Raw genomic sequence first — 16,406 nt, 5'->3', positions numbered from 1 at the left:
TTTTTGTTTGTTTGTTTTGATTTGTTTCCTTAAGTGTCATCTTGTTGCATAGCCCTACAATTAAAAATTACATCCATTATCCATAATGTACCTCTCGGCTAAAGCACTTCCTTTCCTCAAAGTGCACAGATTATAGAGATATAATAGAGATGAGTTGGTTATCTTTTAGCAGAATTCAGGGATGAGATTGGCCAAAGCTCCTAAAACAAAACAAGGTTCAATTTTTTTCAACGTAAAGGTTAGAGGAGATTGGACAACCACCCGACACCTGTCCTGCTCCCCTTTGGAGACTTTTCCAATAGTGATAGATGCCTTCTGAGCCATTTTCTAAAACGTGTGATACCCCTGCTAATTTAGCTTCAAAACAAAACCGGGCCCATCAGGATTGCTGCTTCTCCAAGTACAACGCTCATTCTACAGTCTTAGTATCCTATGGCCTGGTCACTATCTCAGGCCTACTCCCTGCCAGCATTCTGACCAATGCCTCTTTTGTTGTTTGGCATTGCTGGGTTTTCCTTCTCCTCCTCCCTCACCCCTTCTCCCAATGTGCCATGTCAAACCCCTGACTGCAGCACGTCCAACAAAGGCCACAGAGCAGTTCTTCCAGCCCATCAATGGAAGGTCTGTCAATCTTTTTCTTTAACACTTTCCCCTGCCTTCTTGTCATTGTCTTCTCCCCAGACTCCAAACGCAGAAATCCGCACTCACGCACAAAAAGGAAATGATCTAACATAAAAATACAGAAATCTCATCCCTGAGAGTCAGATTTTTTTTTTCACCAGGCAATAATAACAAGGCTCTCTCCAACCGCCCTCAACACGAACTATGCACCATGAAACGTCAGAGCTTTCACAACCAAGTTAAGACTAGACATGCAGTGTGAAAGTCTCTCTTTTTTTTTTCTTTAAAAGCATTGCTGCTGATGCTGCACTTTTACCTGCATTTCTCCTGCAGGATCCGAAATTCTATTCGACAAGAAAAGGCCGATTTATTTGCCCTGATCATTCTCCTCCCACTCATTAACAAAATTATTTAAAAATATTTTTACCCTCCCCTTTGAAGTTTCCAACATGGCTACTTGAAAACACCTGTTCAGAAAACATACATGTGGCATTGTATGCACAGTAGATATCTGAGACAAACAGATCTTACAGGCTCTTCCTCTCCCTTTCTCCTCCCCCGCCCCCGCCACTTTCTCAAGTTCTGATGCGTTGAAGCAAGAGGGAGCATCATCGCTGTGAGAGATTTCAAAGGCTAGGCACTTAGTAGTGAACAACTGGAGCATTCAATAGAAACAGTGGGACCTGGAATGACAATTGGACTAATTCTCTACATAAAGTTTTTTCTTCTTGTTTTTTCTTTTTTTACTGTATAATTTACAAAAACGCACACAATGAAAAGTTAAAGTTCTATCTAATAGCTTGATATAAAACCAATTCCTTTTCTCCTTTCCACTGCCCATTTTTTTCTTTTCTTTTTTTCTTCTTCTTTTTTATTTTTTTTGCTAAATCAAGCTTATATTGTAAACAAGACAAAACATTGAGGGCATGTTGCAGTTGACAGGAGATGGGGGAGACAGAAACGAAAGTCCCAGCAGCAAGGAAACAGTCCTTACAAAGTAGCTTTATTGGGTGTCAGTGTGAAGGACTTGACGTGGAAAAATAAAATAAAATAAATCCACAGAGCAGCGTGTCGAAGCAGAGAGTCACGGACGACACAGTGCTTTATCAGCCTGAAGGTTTGTTACTGGCTCCATTGAAAATGATTGCTGTTGTTGAACACTGAGTCAAAGGATTGTCCCCCGTTCTGATCTGGGTTTCTCCTTTCCCAGTGCATTAGGCAGCTCTCTTCCTCTTAATGTTTGAATGAGATAAAATACAGGTTCAATTTTGAACAAGAGTGTCAATTTCCATCCCCGACACCTGCTCTGACCAGAAAATTAAACAAACCACCACCCAACAAAAACTATGGATCGCAGTCCTTTTTCTGCTGTCAAGTTCAGACCTTCGCACAGCTCTGTGCATACATTGCAGATTTGGCATCTGGTATATGTCATTTAACTAGGACAAGGCAGTAGGCAGGTGAGAGAGAGAGAGAGAGAGAGAGAGAGAGCACTCCCTCCACAATAATGATCGTCAATTAATTTTTATTTATTTGTCTAGTGCAAAAGGGGGGGAAAAAGAAGATAGAAAGAAAAGACAGAGGCTGAACGAGCATCTCAGATGGCGTCGGGTTTGGAGCAGTTCCGCCAGCGGCTGTTCTTCTCCCCCCCACCCCGTGACCCTGTCATCATGTGTGTCTGAGCACCAGCCATCCAGATGATAAAACTCATCGATTCCAAACGCGTACACCGCAAGGCTTTGCCTTTGTGCTAGCACCAGTCGTCCTCATCAGCTTCATGGTATATAGCTACGTGCTCGGCGCATGTCCCAGGCCTGAGCTGAGGCCCCATGCGTAGTGGTAGCGTTGGGAACCCTGCGGATTTTGATGAGACTGGGAAGTCAAGATGAGGACGTAAGAAGTCCTTGAGGACCTCCGAATTGGTGGCGACAGCCTCCTCAAAGGTGAGCGTGTCCTCGGCATTGACACGGTACGGCTGGTCACTGTCGTCGGCTGGTTGTCCAAGGTAGGGGTCAGAACCAATGCGGCCACCGGGTAGCGAGGTGGCTCTGAGAGTCCCATGCAGTAACGCATTATGCTCAGACAACCTCGGCTCAGGCGTTCCCGGGGAGAAAGTGGGCAGGCTGGTTTGGAAACTGGTGAAGTGCACGGGTGAGGAGTTGGCGGTCTTGGAAGTGATGCTGGGGCGGGAGGGTCAGCGGAGTCTGCGGGAGCTGCCTTCCGCCCACCGGCACGGGGTGCTAGCAACCAGATGTCGACAGCAAGGGGCTCCCATTAACTGAACCACTGACCCTACATGAAAATTGGAAACACAGCAAATCAAAAATAAAAAAGGAAACACCAGACAGACACAAAGGCACGTGGGTAAAAAACAGAAGGACAAAGCGACAGGAGGGAGAGACAAACACAAGAGGGAGAAGAAAAATGAAAAAAAGAGAGTTTAGGACAAGCACAGTCAGGGGAAGGAGGTTATAGAGAAGCAATTAAACAGAGATGTAAAGAGTTGGAAAAGTGCCGTGAGCGATAATCAGAACAGAAACAATCAGAGCGTAGTAGGATGCAAACCAGCAGACGGCTTCCAACAGAAAGGGACATTGTCCAGAGAAAAGGCATGTACATCAATCATATTCTTTCCCAGCTCCTTACCTGGGCTATTCAATGGAGCCAGTAGGAAAAGGTTTATTATTTTCCACAAAACAAATGGAAACCCTCCCTAAAATCTTTCATTTTTTTTTTTTAACTTTTGCAGTCTTCTTCAGGTTTTTGACAACTGAATATTGTCAATGTTTTGATTTTCTGTTGAAACTGAAAATATTTGGATTTTTTGTAGTGTGATGAATATTTCTGTTGAAATTTAAAAAGCCATTTTTCATCACACACACACACAGATGAAATGTTTTGACCAGCTTGAGTCTAAAACACCTGGGATCATTACAGAGAACACTTAAAGATCTATTACTTTTCACTATTTATGCTGTGCATTTACTTTTTGGGGTCTCAAGTTGGATGGCAGAGTACAACAGGTCCAGTTTCACATTGTTGGTGAATTATGCTCTTATAGACTGTGAGTCACTTTGTAGAAATCAACAGAGTTATGCTGGTTGTAAAATTGGTGGGAGGAAGAGGAGAGTCAGGCCCTGGTGTTGCTGTTTATTTGCAAGAATATGAATTTCTGAAGTATTTTTACAAACATTTATTTCTTGTTTGGTTGAAACAATCTGACAGCACCCTTAGCTTTGGAAATGAAGCTCTTAGTTTATGTTAGTTTATATATATATATAACTATCAGGGTCATTCTAGTTCTTGTTCTGCCATATACATTTTTTCCATTACATTTTTGTAGATGAATTGAGGGGCAGTGGAAGATAGCAGCTTTAGTCTTATATATAGTGAAGTTACCATAGACAATAAAGGGGAAGGGATGGCAGATCAGGATAAGTAAAGAACACATCAGAGATCTTCTGACCAATTTTAATGAATTCAACTCACAGAGCCTGATGCTATTCATCCAGGGTGCTGAAGGAATTAGCTGAAGAAGTCTCAGAACCACCCACTGGCAATAATATTTACAAACTCTTGGATGACAGGAGAAGTCCTGGAAGACTGGAAAAGGGCTAATGCAGTGCCCATCTTTGGAAAAGGAAGGAGCGGGGGAACTATAAACCAGTCAGCCTGACTTTGATACCTGGAAAGAACTACAGCAATGTATAAAACCTTCAATTTGCAAATATTTGGAGGATGAAGGGGTGATCACTAGCAGCCAACATGGATTTACTAAGAACAAATCATGCCAAACCAGCTTGATTTCCTTCTTTGACAGGGTAACTAGTTTGGGGGATATGAGGAATGCAGTGGACAGAACATACCTGGACTTCAGCAAGGCTTTTGACACAGTCCCACAGGATATTCTATTAAGTTAGCTGGAGAAATGTGGGTTCTGCGGAACTACCATTAAGTGGATATACAATTGGTTATACAACTGAAAACAAAAAGTAACTATTAATAGAATGATGTCAGATTGGAGGGAGATCTCAAGTGGGGTTCCACGGGGATCTGTTCTGGGCCGGGTGTTGTTTGACATCTTTGTTAATGACTTGGATGTAGGAATAGAGAGTGTACTGATCAAATGTGCAGACGAGACAAAGCTAGGGACAGTTGCCAACACTTTGGAGGACAGAGCTAAAATTCAGAAGGATCTTGATAAATTGGAGAACTGGGCTACAGACCACAAAATTCAACAAAGACAAATGTGAGGTGCTACACTGAGGGAAGAAAAACCAAATGCACAAATACAGAATGGGGGATAACTGGCTTGGTGACAGCACTGCTGTGGTGGATCACAACCTCAACATGAGTCAACAATGCGATGCTGTTGCAAAAGAAGCAAATGCGATTTCAGGTTGCATTAACAGAGGCATAGCATGCAAGTCACAGAAGGTGATTGTATCACTCTACTCGGCGCTGGTTGGGCATCAGCTAGAATACTGTGTCTAGTTTTTGTCACTAATGTGTAGAAAGGATATGGAGAAACTGGAAAGGATCCAGAGGTGAGCAACACAGATGATCAGAGGGATGGAATGCAAGTCATATAAACAAAGGCTGAAGGAACTGGGTATATTTGGTTTTGAAAAGAGGAGATTAAGAGGGGACATGATAGCAGTCTTCAAATACTTGAAAGGCTGCCATAAAAAAGATGGAGAAAAGTTGTTATCTCTTGCCACAGAGGGAGAAGGGAGGCAGAATAGTTCCTAAGATGCCAAATTACAATCATCACCACCACCTCCAGAAGCAGCGGTGGCTTCTGGGACCCAGTCTGCTGGAGCTAGCCAACATCAGGAGAAATACTGTGTACTGCTCAAGTGACACAGAGACAGTACCTTCAAACTAGCAGACTTGGGCAAACAGAGATTGCGTTGTTCATTCCATTAATGTTGAGTTAGGGGAGAGTGAGGGGGATAGGAGTCAGCTGATTTATTTTATTTTATTTTGAAGCAGGGAGGGCCAGAAATCAGATACTTTTTAAGGTGTATAGACAAAGTGCTTCCCAGGTCTGGCAAAATCTGCTAAGCCAGGCATGGCTCCTGGTTAAAGGTAGTGTCCCCAAGGGAAGGGAAGAGCTAACACATAGAAATAGAAGAAGTAGTAGAAAAAGAGGAAGACCCTTGAGCGTTAACAGGTAGGTTACAACAATGCAGGAACCAGCCCAACCGAGCTTCTCACAGGCCCCTCATCAGGACAAACATCCTGAGCTCATTAGGGTGGAGCTGAGTCTACACTGACTGCACTGTTTATTAAAAAAAAAAAATCTGTGTGTTCCACTGTGACCAAAGGAACATATTAACAAGTCCCATGTGAGTCAATTGATATGCATTGCTTGGGGGGCCTTTTTAATGCTATCCTGTATGGAGAACATACATGGACATTGGAATGACATCTTCGTCCGTCCTTTCTAAATCAACTCAGGCATTTGTTTTTAAAGAGACATACTGAGCAAACTAACCATCAACGGAGTAGTGGGGACGGGGTAATAAGATGTCATTGGAGCTCCAACACTGAAGGATTATTAACTTCCGGGAACCTCTTTGTTTTATAATTAAAGTGTGCATTGCATTTAATGCTCTAGTATATACACATAGAAGAGGAGAGGTCCAGCTACCCCACTAACAACAACAGAAGTAATCATCTTCTCCCTTTCTCAAGGAGGAACAGGATCAGAAAGAAAATTCCTCTGCAGAGCAGGAGTATGAATAGGCGTAGTAGCTGGAGATTGAAAAACTTATTTGATCACTGAATCCACCCCTGTGCCTGGGCAGGGCCTGAATGTGTCAGACACCAAACAGATATTTCCCGTGGCATGACTAGCTGGAGCACCCTGATCACTGAGGTTTCTACAGCACAGAGAAGCCTGTTGGCTTAACTGGAATCAAGCAACTTGTTGCTTGGTGAGGAAGAGGAGGATTACTGCCACTTGGTGGCAATTGCAGAGCTAATGAGGTAATTGGCTTAGCAAAGGGGAGGATACATATTCGGGAGGAAGAGGATGTAAAGGGGAAGGAGTTCAGAGGGTGTGCTGTGTGAAAGGCTCCTTCTGCTGTATACCTATGCTACTTCTTGCCGCGTTGGGAAACTGAGGATTAAAGGAACATAGGTTAAAAAAACAGACCGTGGGTGGTGGTGACTCGAAGACCACGAAAAAAGGCTGGGTAGAACTGCTCACAGGGGAGCCTGAGAAGCACCCTGTGACACTTGGTCTCAGCCAAAAGACCAAGAAGTCAATGATTTTACAGAGCGTATTCTATACTTTAAGTATGCCAGTGTGCATTGCAAAACAATGCGTTGGGGACGAATGAGGCATTAAGCATTCAGTTACCATCCACACCCAGACTCCAAGATTATAAGCAGTTTTACTGCTAGGAATCGTGAAAGTACAACGCACCAGGAGAGAGGAATGCACAGAACACGGCAAAGATCTGTTATCTTGGGGGTGGCACTAGTTATTATAGAGACTCTGCTTCTTTTTCAACCTTCCTTACTTTTATCCCGTGGTTTCTAACCCACACAACAAATGCGGCCGGCTTTCCTTCCCTCTGAGCTATCCATTTATCAAGTGACGCTGCTGTGGGGATTGTGTCTGTTCAGATGACAGTACGAGTCAGCCCTCCTGAGACGGCCTGTCAGTCACACTCAGACTACAGCTCTAGACAGATTTTTAAGTGTGGTCACAAGTTTCTCCTCCCTAGAACTAGAGCTAGACTGTGTTTTGAGACCCACTTAGGGCTCACTCTGGCAAGGTGCTGAGCACCCTCAACTTCCATCCAAGGTCTACTTTTTTTTCTTACATTATGTTAGCTGATTCCCTGCTCCAGTACAGTTGATGTGTTTGTGGGTGGATTTAGCACTGGGGTCAGGTGCCCGTCCTAGCTCCTGTTTCAGAATGCTGCTGAAAATGCCCCTATTCCATGAAGTTTGTCAGCTGCAAAGATGGGACCATGCTGGAGGCCATCTTCCGCCCTCAGTCGCCCCTGCTGAAGTCAGTGGTTGCACAGGTGTAACCGAGGACAGGATTTAGTTCTCTGGGTTCCCTCTCTCTGCACTGGACTGTACTTGCTTGTATTCTGGTGGTCTGGATTTAGGTGGTTAGTACAACTCCATTTCTGTATAACGCCCATGAGTGGTTTCTAGCTCTATGCCAAGTGCGGCAATAGGTGCTGGGTTAATATCTCTATCTCCTGGAGAGAGAGAGCACAAAAATCAGCAGTGCAACCTTCCCATTCTGCCCTGCCAGCCAGCCTGGGCTTAGACCTGGTGGGGCAGTTGTCCCAGGAGACGTGAGAAGGTAGTTCAGTTTGCAGGCCCCACTTAGTCCTTGGCCTCTCTCCTGACACTGCCAACAAGGGTGCCAACTGAGAGGGTGGATTCTGAGGTATGGACCCCTGTTCGGTAGGAACTGGCCTGAGACCATCAATTCATTTTTGCAGAAGGCCTCCAAAGAGCCGTCAGATGGCAACAATCCTCTGTACCAGGCTCCATCTCCTCTTGCCCAGCCAGCCCCCGACCCTTTTTTTTTTTTTTTACCCTGGGTGCACCTGTTGAAGATTTCAGGCCTCCTCCCGCCTTGAATCTCCTCACCTGTCTGTGGGGGCCTGGCTCCAGCCCCCCATTGGGTGAGGTGGGCCTGCTGTGATCAGCTGATTTGGGCTGAGAACGGTCCCGGCTCCCATAGCGGTCGCAGGAGTAGAAGCGCTGTTTTTCGGAGGAAGAGGAGGAATGCAGCTTTCTCTCTTGGGACCTGCCTCGTTCCTGCTTCTTATTCTTGGAAGATGCCTCACCTGGATGTGTCACCAAATTTAAAAGTAATGGATGGGGCTGCAATAACTGTAGAAACATTCAACTTGGGGATGAGCAAGTTCAAGAACTCTGGGGGTCCCATGTGGGTCCTCTCCCATGGGACTCCCCCCACACACATAGTGTAAGCTTCCCTGCTGGGCACCATTACTCGTAGTGGGGGGGAACCAGCCATAAAGGCCCCCCCTTGGGGATACTGTGTTCCATGGGGAAAAGCCTCAAGGGAGCTAACTGAGCTGGGGCACCATTCTCTCTCCCAAGTCCCCATCCCCTCATCCTAATGCATGAAGAATGGTGGTTTGGGAGGATCATCACAGTTCTGTGGTGTGAACGAGAGACGACAATGTGGAAAAGCCTTTACCGGCATCCCCATCGGCCAACTGGTTGGGTGACCTGTCCAACAACTTCTGCTTCTTGTCTTTCCGTCGATGGCAGCGATGGTGATGGTGGTGATGAGCCTGGTCCGGGGGCATGCGCTCCAGGGAATACTCGTACAGGTGCATGGCATGCGGGCGCTGCGGCGTCAGTGTGGAGATGGAGCGCTTCATGGGGCTGGTGTCTGGGATGGTCTGCAAAGCATAGGGAGGAAAGGGGGAGTGGGTGGGAGAGGACAGAGATCACACTGCAGTTAATTGGGTGTCTTCCAGAATGGGAGTGTTTTTCGGGGGTGGGGGAAAAGACAGAGATGGTTAATCAAACAGAACGAGAAAGGACAGAAGCGGTTGCACAATAAAACATTTAGTGCTAAATTTGTGGAACAAATGTAATCGGCGATACCTGAATTGGGCTTTACTGTGAATTGTGTGACAACACAATCCATAGAGGAATGCACATCATTTAACATCAGTGTTCATGTGAGTCATCAAGAAGGACTAAACAGGATCACAGGGCAGGCATGACATCCAAATGTTTCGCAAAATTAGTACGCCAATGTTTTTTTTCACCCAGTGCAATTCCAGAAACTGAAACATTCCCAGTGCAATACCAAAGAAATAAGCAGGCACACACAGTGATGTGTAAGTGGGGCAGAAAGACAGGCCATGCTGTCCAGTGGCTGTAGCAAACGAATGGGACTAAAAGAATGTGTTACTTCAGGCCTTGGCGAAACCACTAGCTCTGTATGAGTTCAAATATGTGAGTTGGCCTCCTTAAGAACATAAGGATGACTATAATGGGTAGACTAATGGTCCATCTAGCCCAGTAGCCTGTTTTTCGACAGTGGCCGGTGACAGATTCTTCAGAGGGAATGAACAGAACAGGGTAATTATTCAGTGATCCATCCCCTGTTATCCAGTCCCAGCTTCTGGCAGTCAGAGGTTTAGGGACATGCAGAGCATGGGGTTGCGTCCCTGATCATCTTGGCTAATAGCCACTGAGGGACCTGTCCTCCGTGAACTTCACTGATTCTTTTGAACCCTGTTATACTTTTGGCCTCCACAACATCCCCTGGCAAAAACTTCCACAGTTGACTGTGTGTTGTGTGAAGAAGTACTTTTTTATGTTTGTTTTAAACCTGCTGCCTATTAATTTCATGGGGTAACCCCTTGTTCTTGCATTATGTAGAATGGTAACTAACACGTCCTCTATCATATCCCACCTTCCCTGGGGAATAAACTGCAACAAAAAGTTAAAACTTGGGAGCCAAATTCTCCTCTCAATAAGGCTGGTGCAAGCCCACTGATTTTCCATGGGGTCACATCACTTTAATGGAAGAGACTTTGGCTCAGGACTTTCACTTAGTCCATTGGCCCAGCTGCGGGACAGGGGTGTGCAGCCCCCAATGCAGCCCCTGCCAAGCCCTGGCCATGGAGTGAGCACACAGCTCTGGGAAGCTGTGCTGGGACTCAGTGCTGGGACACCGCGGGGCTGGAGCGCACAGCCTGGCTGCAGCCAGGGATGGAAGCCAGAGGGCTGGGGCGCATGGCCCCGGCTGCAGTCCCACCAAGCCCGGGACGTCACAAGGCTGAGGCGCACAGCCCCTGCCAAGCCCGGGACGCGGCAGCGCACGATCCCAGCTGCAGACCCTGGCCCCGGCTGCAGCCCCCCGGAGGAAGCAGCGGGGCTAGGGCTGCAGGGTCCTGCACAGTCCCGCCTTCTTCTCCTGATGCCTTAGAAGTCACGGAGGACCGGTAAAGTCACGGAATCCGTGATTGCCATGGCCTCTGTGACTAAATCGTAGCCTTAGCTATGGATCATACTGTTGCTGTGGGAAAGGGACCTTCTCTCCTTACATCTGCTTGGGGTCCTTGCAAATCCATTGGGGCTCCCCCTGCTGCTTTTCAAGATCTTGTAACCACCCCCCTTCTGACTGGTGAAGGCTAGATGGGATTACCTGCAGACATCACCAGTGCCAATCCTTAACTGGCTACAAGGCTTCCAGTTCCTCTCTTGACAACATTCCCAGCTTGGGAACAAATGACAAGAACTTTTCATCAAATCCATGTTTCCTGCAGGTAAAGTTAAGCCTTGCCCCTACGCCAGTGCCAGACCTGGTCTTTGTGACCTCCCTCTTTACAATCCAAGCATTAAGAATATTCTTTCCAAATGTCTCACAAGTGCAATATAGGGTAGCCAATAGACAATGGAGACTTTGTTACACTCTCCTCCCACTCCCCCCACTGCCATCATATCCCCAGCCCTGCCTTTCTAAGAACAGCAACATTTCACCTGTGGCCAAGGTGCTGCAGGAGAAAAGGCAGATCCATCATGATGCAGGTTTAGAGCCACAAGGTGGCTGAATGGTTTCAGAGGGGTAGCCGTGTTAGTCTGTACCAGCAAAAACAATGAGAAAAAAACTTATGGCACCTTGTGGCTGAAGGGGAGACCGATGAAAGGACCGCTCTGTATGCTGGGAGGGCCTCACGAGACAGACTTCTTGGTTTCATGAAGAACCAATGTGGAAATCCTTTTGAAACTCTAATGGAAATTGAGCCCTCAGCACTGCGGTAGGACATGAGCTGAGTAGTGCTATGGGGCAGGGGCTGAGGTCATTGAGAGGGATAGCAGTGTGCTTTGAGTTTTGGTCTCTCTCTACATTGCCATGGTCTTTGCTTGCATTATCCTGATTGCTACTAGCTCAGCACGAGATCTGTCTCCTGCCCAGCGACCATTGACAAAGCTCCATAAATGACAAGAATCTGTTTTTCTTTTCTTTCCTTTAACTTTGCTTGTCTCCAGCTCTTCTGTGGCCCTGCTTTATGGACATGCCAGCATGCCGGCCACCCTCTAGAGGCTCCACTGTGTCTATTGATTACGCAAAAGGAACTTGGTAGCGATGAGAGTTCTACACATAGCAGTCTCAAGTCTCATGGATGTGGACTCGGGATTTGTCTCTGTCCCTTTGGTCATATGCGTGTCAGAATGCTCCCTCCTCCTGTGTGCCCCTAAAATGACAGCTCTAGCAAAGCATTAACTTTGTTCTTTTTAACCTTTCTATCTACTCCCTTGTGGGGTTGTTCTGATTGTTATTTTTTAACTGGTGGTGCCACTTTGTTAGCTTACACTGGAGTTTGAAAAAAAAGAAAAGGAGTACTTGTGGCACCTTAGAGACTAACAAATTTATTTGAGCATAAGCTTTCGTGAGCTACAGCTTGAGCTCATGAAAGCTTATGCTCAAATAAATTTGTTAGTCTCTAAGGTGCCACAAGTACTCCTTTTCTTTTTGCGAATATAGACTAACACGGCTGCTACCCTGAAACTGGAGTTTGAGTATCGGCTGCCCCCCTGATATTTGCACATTATTAGGCTAGCTGGTATGCAATTATTTTTAATTTAAAGACACCATTCATTTCTTAGTGGGTAGTGTCAGTGATGGGGTTTCTTATCTCACATGCAAGGGAGCAATCTGAGTGGAGTTTTTAACCCCCGCATCTTTCTTCCCAGCAACTCACTCAAACCTTGATCCTTCCCGTCAGCTTCCCAGGTGGAACGTTGCTGCTGGGAGCAGGGCTCTCACAGACACACAAGCACTGGGACGGCACAGACTGGGCACCGGGGATTCAGAGATGCCCAAGAGGACTCTCTCCAGGGTGCTGGGATGCTGTTGGAGGAGCAGGGCAGTTCTGGCTGCAACCTTTGAGTATTCTGAGTCACGAGTCTAAAGGGACAGGAATTGGTGGGAAGGCTAACACTCTCGCTGCCCACGTAGGAAGATGGCTCTGGTGAGTGGTGAAGGTTTGTAGTGGTGAGTAGTAGATGAGAGACGCAGTGGGGAAAGTAACCAAAATACTTTCCTCGTGGATTGTATTTTCGAAATGGACAACCTACCCTAAATTCTCAATGACTGAGGAACACTCTTCACTCATGGCTGCATTTGCTTTCCACAACCAACTCTCTGTATAGCTTTTCAGGAATGATGAAGCCGAATACTTAGATGCTAATATCTAAACTGTATTTTTAAATTTGTTCACCTAAATTGGGGTTATTGCTGATTATTCACTATATGTATCTTATGACTTTAAAAACAAATTTTGTATTTGTGGTTTATCTAAGCACTATACCCAGATGTACAGGCACTCTTTTCTTAACCTGTGTACTATGTCCTTTTTAAATATTAGCTTTAATACAATTTTTAAAGTAAGGGGGAAGAGAAAGGAGGCGAAGAGGATCTCTGAACAGGGGACTGGTAGGTTACGCAGCCCAAACAGACAAAGTGCTGGATAAAGGACCGCACCACGCTAGCGCCCTCTCCTGGAACTCAGAAGTGGGCTTTGCCCACTCTGGAGTTGTCCATTTTATAGGGCCTTCAGCAGATGTACCTGTCTTAAGAAGACACAGCTCTGTATTTAAGTCACCAATAGAGCGAACAACTGGCCGCAGCATAATTCATGCCTTATTTGTTTCCTTTTCCATTGACTGCTTTGTACCTTCTTCCACGCTGCCACCTGTGCATGGAATGGCCTCCCAATGCCAGGCCCCCACACTTATTATTCAAAAAGGAGATTTCTTTTTTCGGGGCCAGGGGTAAGGTAACAACACTGCAGATTTGACATACGGAGAAACGGGAAATGACAGATCTTGGCCAGGAAGTAAATGCAGGAAATACCTCCATCCTAAAAATGGAGATCAAGACCTTAGATCGGGGTGGCCAAACTGAGCCTGAGAAAGAGCCAGAATTTACCAATGTACATTGCCAAAGACCCACAGTAATAAATCAGCAGCCCTGCCGATGAGCGCCTCCCCCACCCTCCCTGCACCTCCTGATCAGCTGTTTTGTGGCACGCAGGAGACTCTGCGGGGGTGGGGGAGGAGCGAGGGCACAGCCGGCTCAGGGGAGAGGGCAGAATGGGTGGAGTGGGGGCAGGGCCTGTGGCAGAGCCAGGGGTTGAGCAGTGAGCACCCCCTGGCACATTGGAAAATTGGTGCCTATAGCTCCAGCCCCGGAGTTGGTGCCTAGACAAGGAGCCACATGTGGCTCCGGAGCCCCAGGTTGGCCACCCTGACCTTAGATTAAGTAACCTGATAACCCACCTCTGCCCAAAGGAATTGCTGCAAAGGAAACGACAGGGAGGGGCAAAGATTTTCCAAAAAGAAGCCAAGTTCATAGGAAACAAACCTTCCTAGGGCCTTATTCTTCAGTTGTTCCAGGTGCAACCCTCTCCCCCACCCAGAAACGGAGATAGATTAGAACAGTCTCTCTTCCTATACCACACAGACAGGTATATTCCCTCCTGGAGGCTCTCATTACCATTGATTGGACTTGCACACCTACACCCAAGGTACATCTATACTGGAACTGGAGATGTAATTGCCAGTACACATGGTAGGTTTGATTGAGTGTAGCATAGACGTAGCAGCATGAGTGGTAGGAGAGGGTAGCTGCTGGAGTACAATCCCACCCGGGACCCTAATATGTACTCAGGTGGCTAGCCCGTCTCTATTGTTACTGTGCTAGCTCAATCAAACCTAGCATGATTACACCTACACAAGCAGGAAATGACACCTCCAGCTCAAGCGGAGACGTACAGGAGGAGAATATACCATAGCCTTGAGAAGCTCATTAGTTTCTCATTCATTAGCAACCTTTACTGTTTTCGCTTATGACATTTTTAGCCAACAAGGCAATATAAACAAATGCAAGATATCACAATGTGCAGCATGCAACTATGGATCAAAGGAACTACAATGAACTGAAGTAGAGAGAGACCGCAGCTGCATCTTTACAGCACCAGACAGTAATTCAAACAAGGAGTGGGGGTGGGGGGGGGGAAGAAGGGGTTAGTGAAGGTTAATCATTGCTTAATAACAATTTAATAGGATACAACTTAGTGCAATCTACATACTGCTAGGTAACTCCCCGGTGACCGTGTTTTGCTCCTCTGCAAACAATTCGGACAAGATGAGAGAATATTTGAAGCAGCCATTGTCAGACATCACGGCAGATGTGCAGCGGACGAGATGATGAGACAGGAGGGAAGGTGACCGGAGGAAAGGAAGAAAGCAAATGGGGAGGGAGGAAGCGAGATCGGTAGCATGAAACGATAAAAGACGGGAAACGTAAAAGGACAGAGACGTGACAGGCAAACAGAAAAGGGGATGAATGAAAAAAAAATTGTTAACAAAAGTTAGAGGAGGAATCGGAAGTAGCACATAAAGGGTAGGGTGGAGGGCACAGAAGGGGAAACACACACAGAAAGGACATCAGTTATTCTGCTGAAGCTACAAGCACTAAAACATTATATCATTAAATGAGGTTAGATCTGTTCAGACACCGTAGGCCTGATTCATAAATAAGTGACAGCATTAATGCAGGGCAGGTGTGGGCTTTGTTGTGGGCAACCTGCAACATGCTTCTCCTGAGCAAGAAATTCACTCCCTGAGAGCATTAATGGCCTCTCTCCCATGCCCCTATTTGCTCACAAGCTTCATCTGTAACTCTTTGTTGGGCAAATGGAGGCATCAATTTGTTTTGTTAAAAAAAAAAAAAAAAAAAAAAACTATAGGAGAGGTTGAAGAAGCCTCCTGAGGGAAAGTGATGGGTGTAAGGGAGAGCCCCGGAGCAGTCTGGCAGATTTCATCTGTTCTGCTGGAGGGCTATCTGCGGCTCATGGGGCTTTTCAACCTGGGACTGATTTTGTCAGTTCTCATCAGTTAAGCAAGGCTGGGATTGGTCAGTACTGGGTCTGCAGTTTCCCAAGGGCTGCCCAAGTGCTACAGGTGACTCCTTTCCCTGCGGATCTAAACTGGAGCAGGGTGGTGCTGGGAATGCTGTGGTGCTGGAGGGGTTAGTCTTTATTTTAGTGTCCCATGATCATCAAAAAAACTCATGCGATTTCTGTGTTAACCCCTGAAATTTGCCAGGAAGAGATGCTGGCGAGAAAATGGTTACTAAGACACAGCTGCTTTTCACTGGTGGGTGAGGGATTCCTATGCATGTGCAGTGGTCCCCATTAAAATCTGAAGTTTTGCCTTTGCAAGCGTCTGCAAAGATTTTGTTGGCAACCACTGCTTACATGCACAGTCCTGAATGTGCGTTGGGATTCTACAGGCTAAAAAGAGCAATGCAAATATAAAGTTAGTGTTAATATTGCATTGAAGAAAAGGATCAATGCCCAACCCTAATGCCCAAGGAAGGGTTGTTTTTAGGGTTCGTACGCTGACATTGTTCTCATTAGGAATGGCTTTAGGTTTGGTAGAACCTATCACAAGTCTATCCCATCAGGGTAGCTCAGCTTTTGGGACTTGTGAATGGAGGTGGTTGGTTTTAAGCAAAATAAATAGACTTCCTGAGAACACACAGAATTCTGGGAGATGGAGTCTTATCCAAGGATTTCCTACAGTTCTCGGGGAAAGGTGTTCCTTTCTTAAGGTAGCACAGAGATCCAGACAGCAGAGCTTTGTGTCCTGATCCAAGCTGGCTGGCATACAGACAGTCAGGAAGGAAGGACATATCTATTGGAGGTGCCGCTGTATACATGAGAGCCCTTCAGTTCTAGAATTCA

General features: G+C 46.2%; 1 protein-coding gene across 15 annotated transcripts in view; it reads right to left on the bottom strand.

Moving 5' to 3' along the window:
* Nucleotides 1-646: 646 nt before the first annotated feature.
* The window catches only part of CACNA1B (calcium voltage-gated channel subunit alpha1 B), a 505,831-nt gene continuing 490,071 nt past the window's right edge, over nt 647-16,406 (bottom strand). For 13 of the 15 annotated variants that reach the window (XM_043498957.1, XM_043498961.1, XM_043498962.1 and 10 more), the window contains 3 exons: nt 8,828-9,035; nt 8,251-8,450; nt 647-2,913 (listed from right to left, as the gene is read on the bottom strand). In XM_043498957.1, coding sequence (XP_043354892.1) covers nt 2,896-2,913; nt 8,251-8,450; nt 8,828-9,035 — 426 coding nt within the window. In that variant the 3' untranslated portion in view covers nt 647-2,895. The remainder of the gene's footprint in view (nt 2,914-8,250; nt 8,451-8,827; nt 9,036-16,406) is intronic. The other 2 variants (XM_038374486.2, XM_038374490.2) reach the window with 1 other exon arrangement.

Source organism: Dermochelys coriacea, chromosome 16 (genome assembly GCF_009764565.3).
Source record: "Dermochelys coriacea isolate rDerCor1 chromosome 16, rDerCor1.pri.v4, whole genome shotgun sequence".
In the NCBI taxonomy this organism is placed as follows: domain Eukaryota; kingdom Metazoa; phylum Chordata; order Testudines; family Dermochelyidae; genus Dermochelys; species Dermochelys coriacea.
This window is presented reverse-complemented; position numbering and strand designations above follow the sequence as displayed.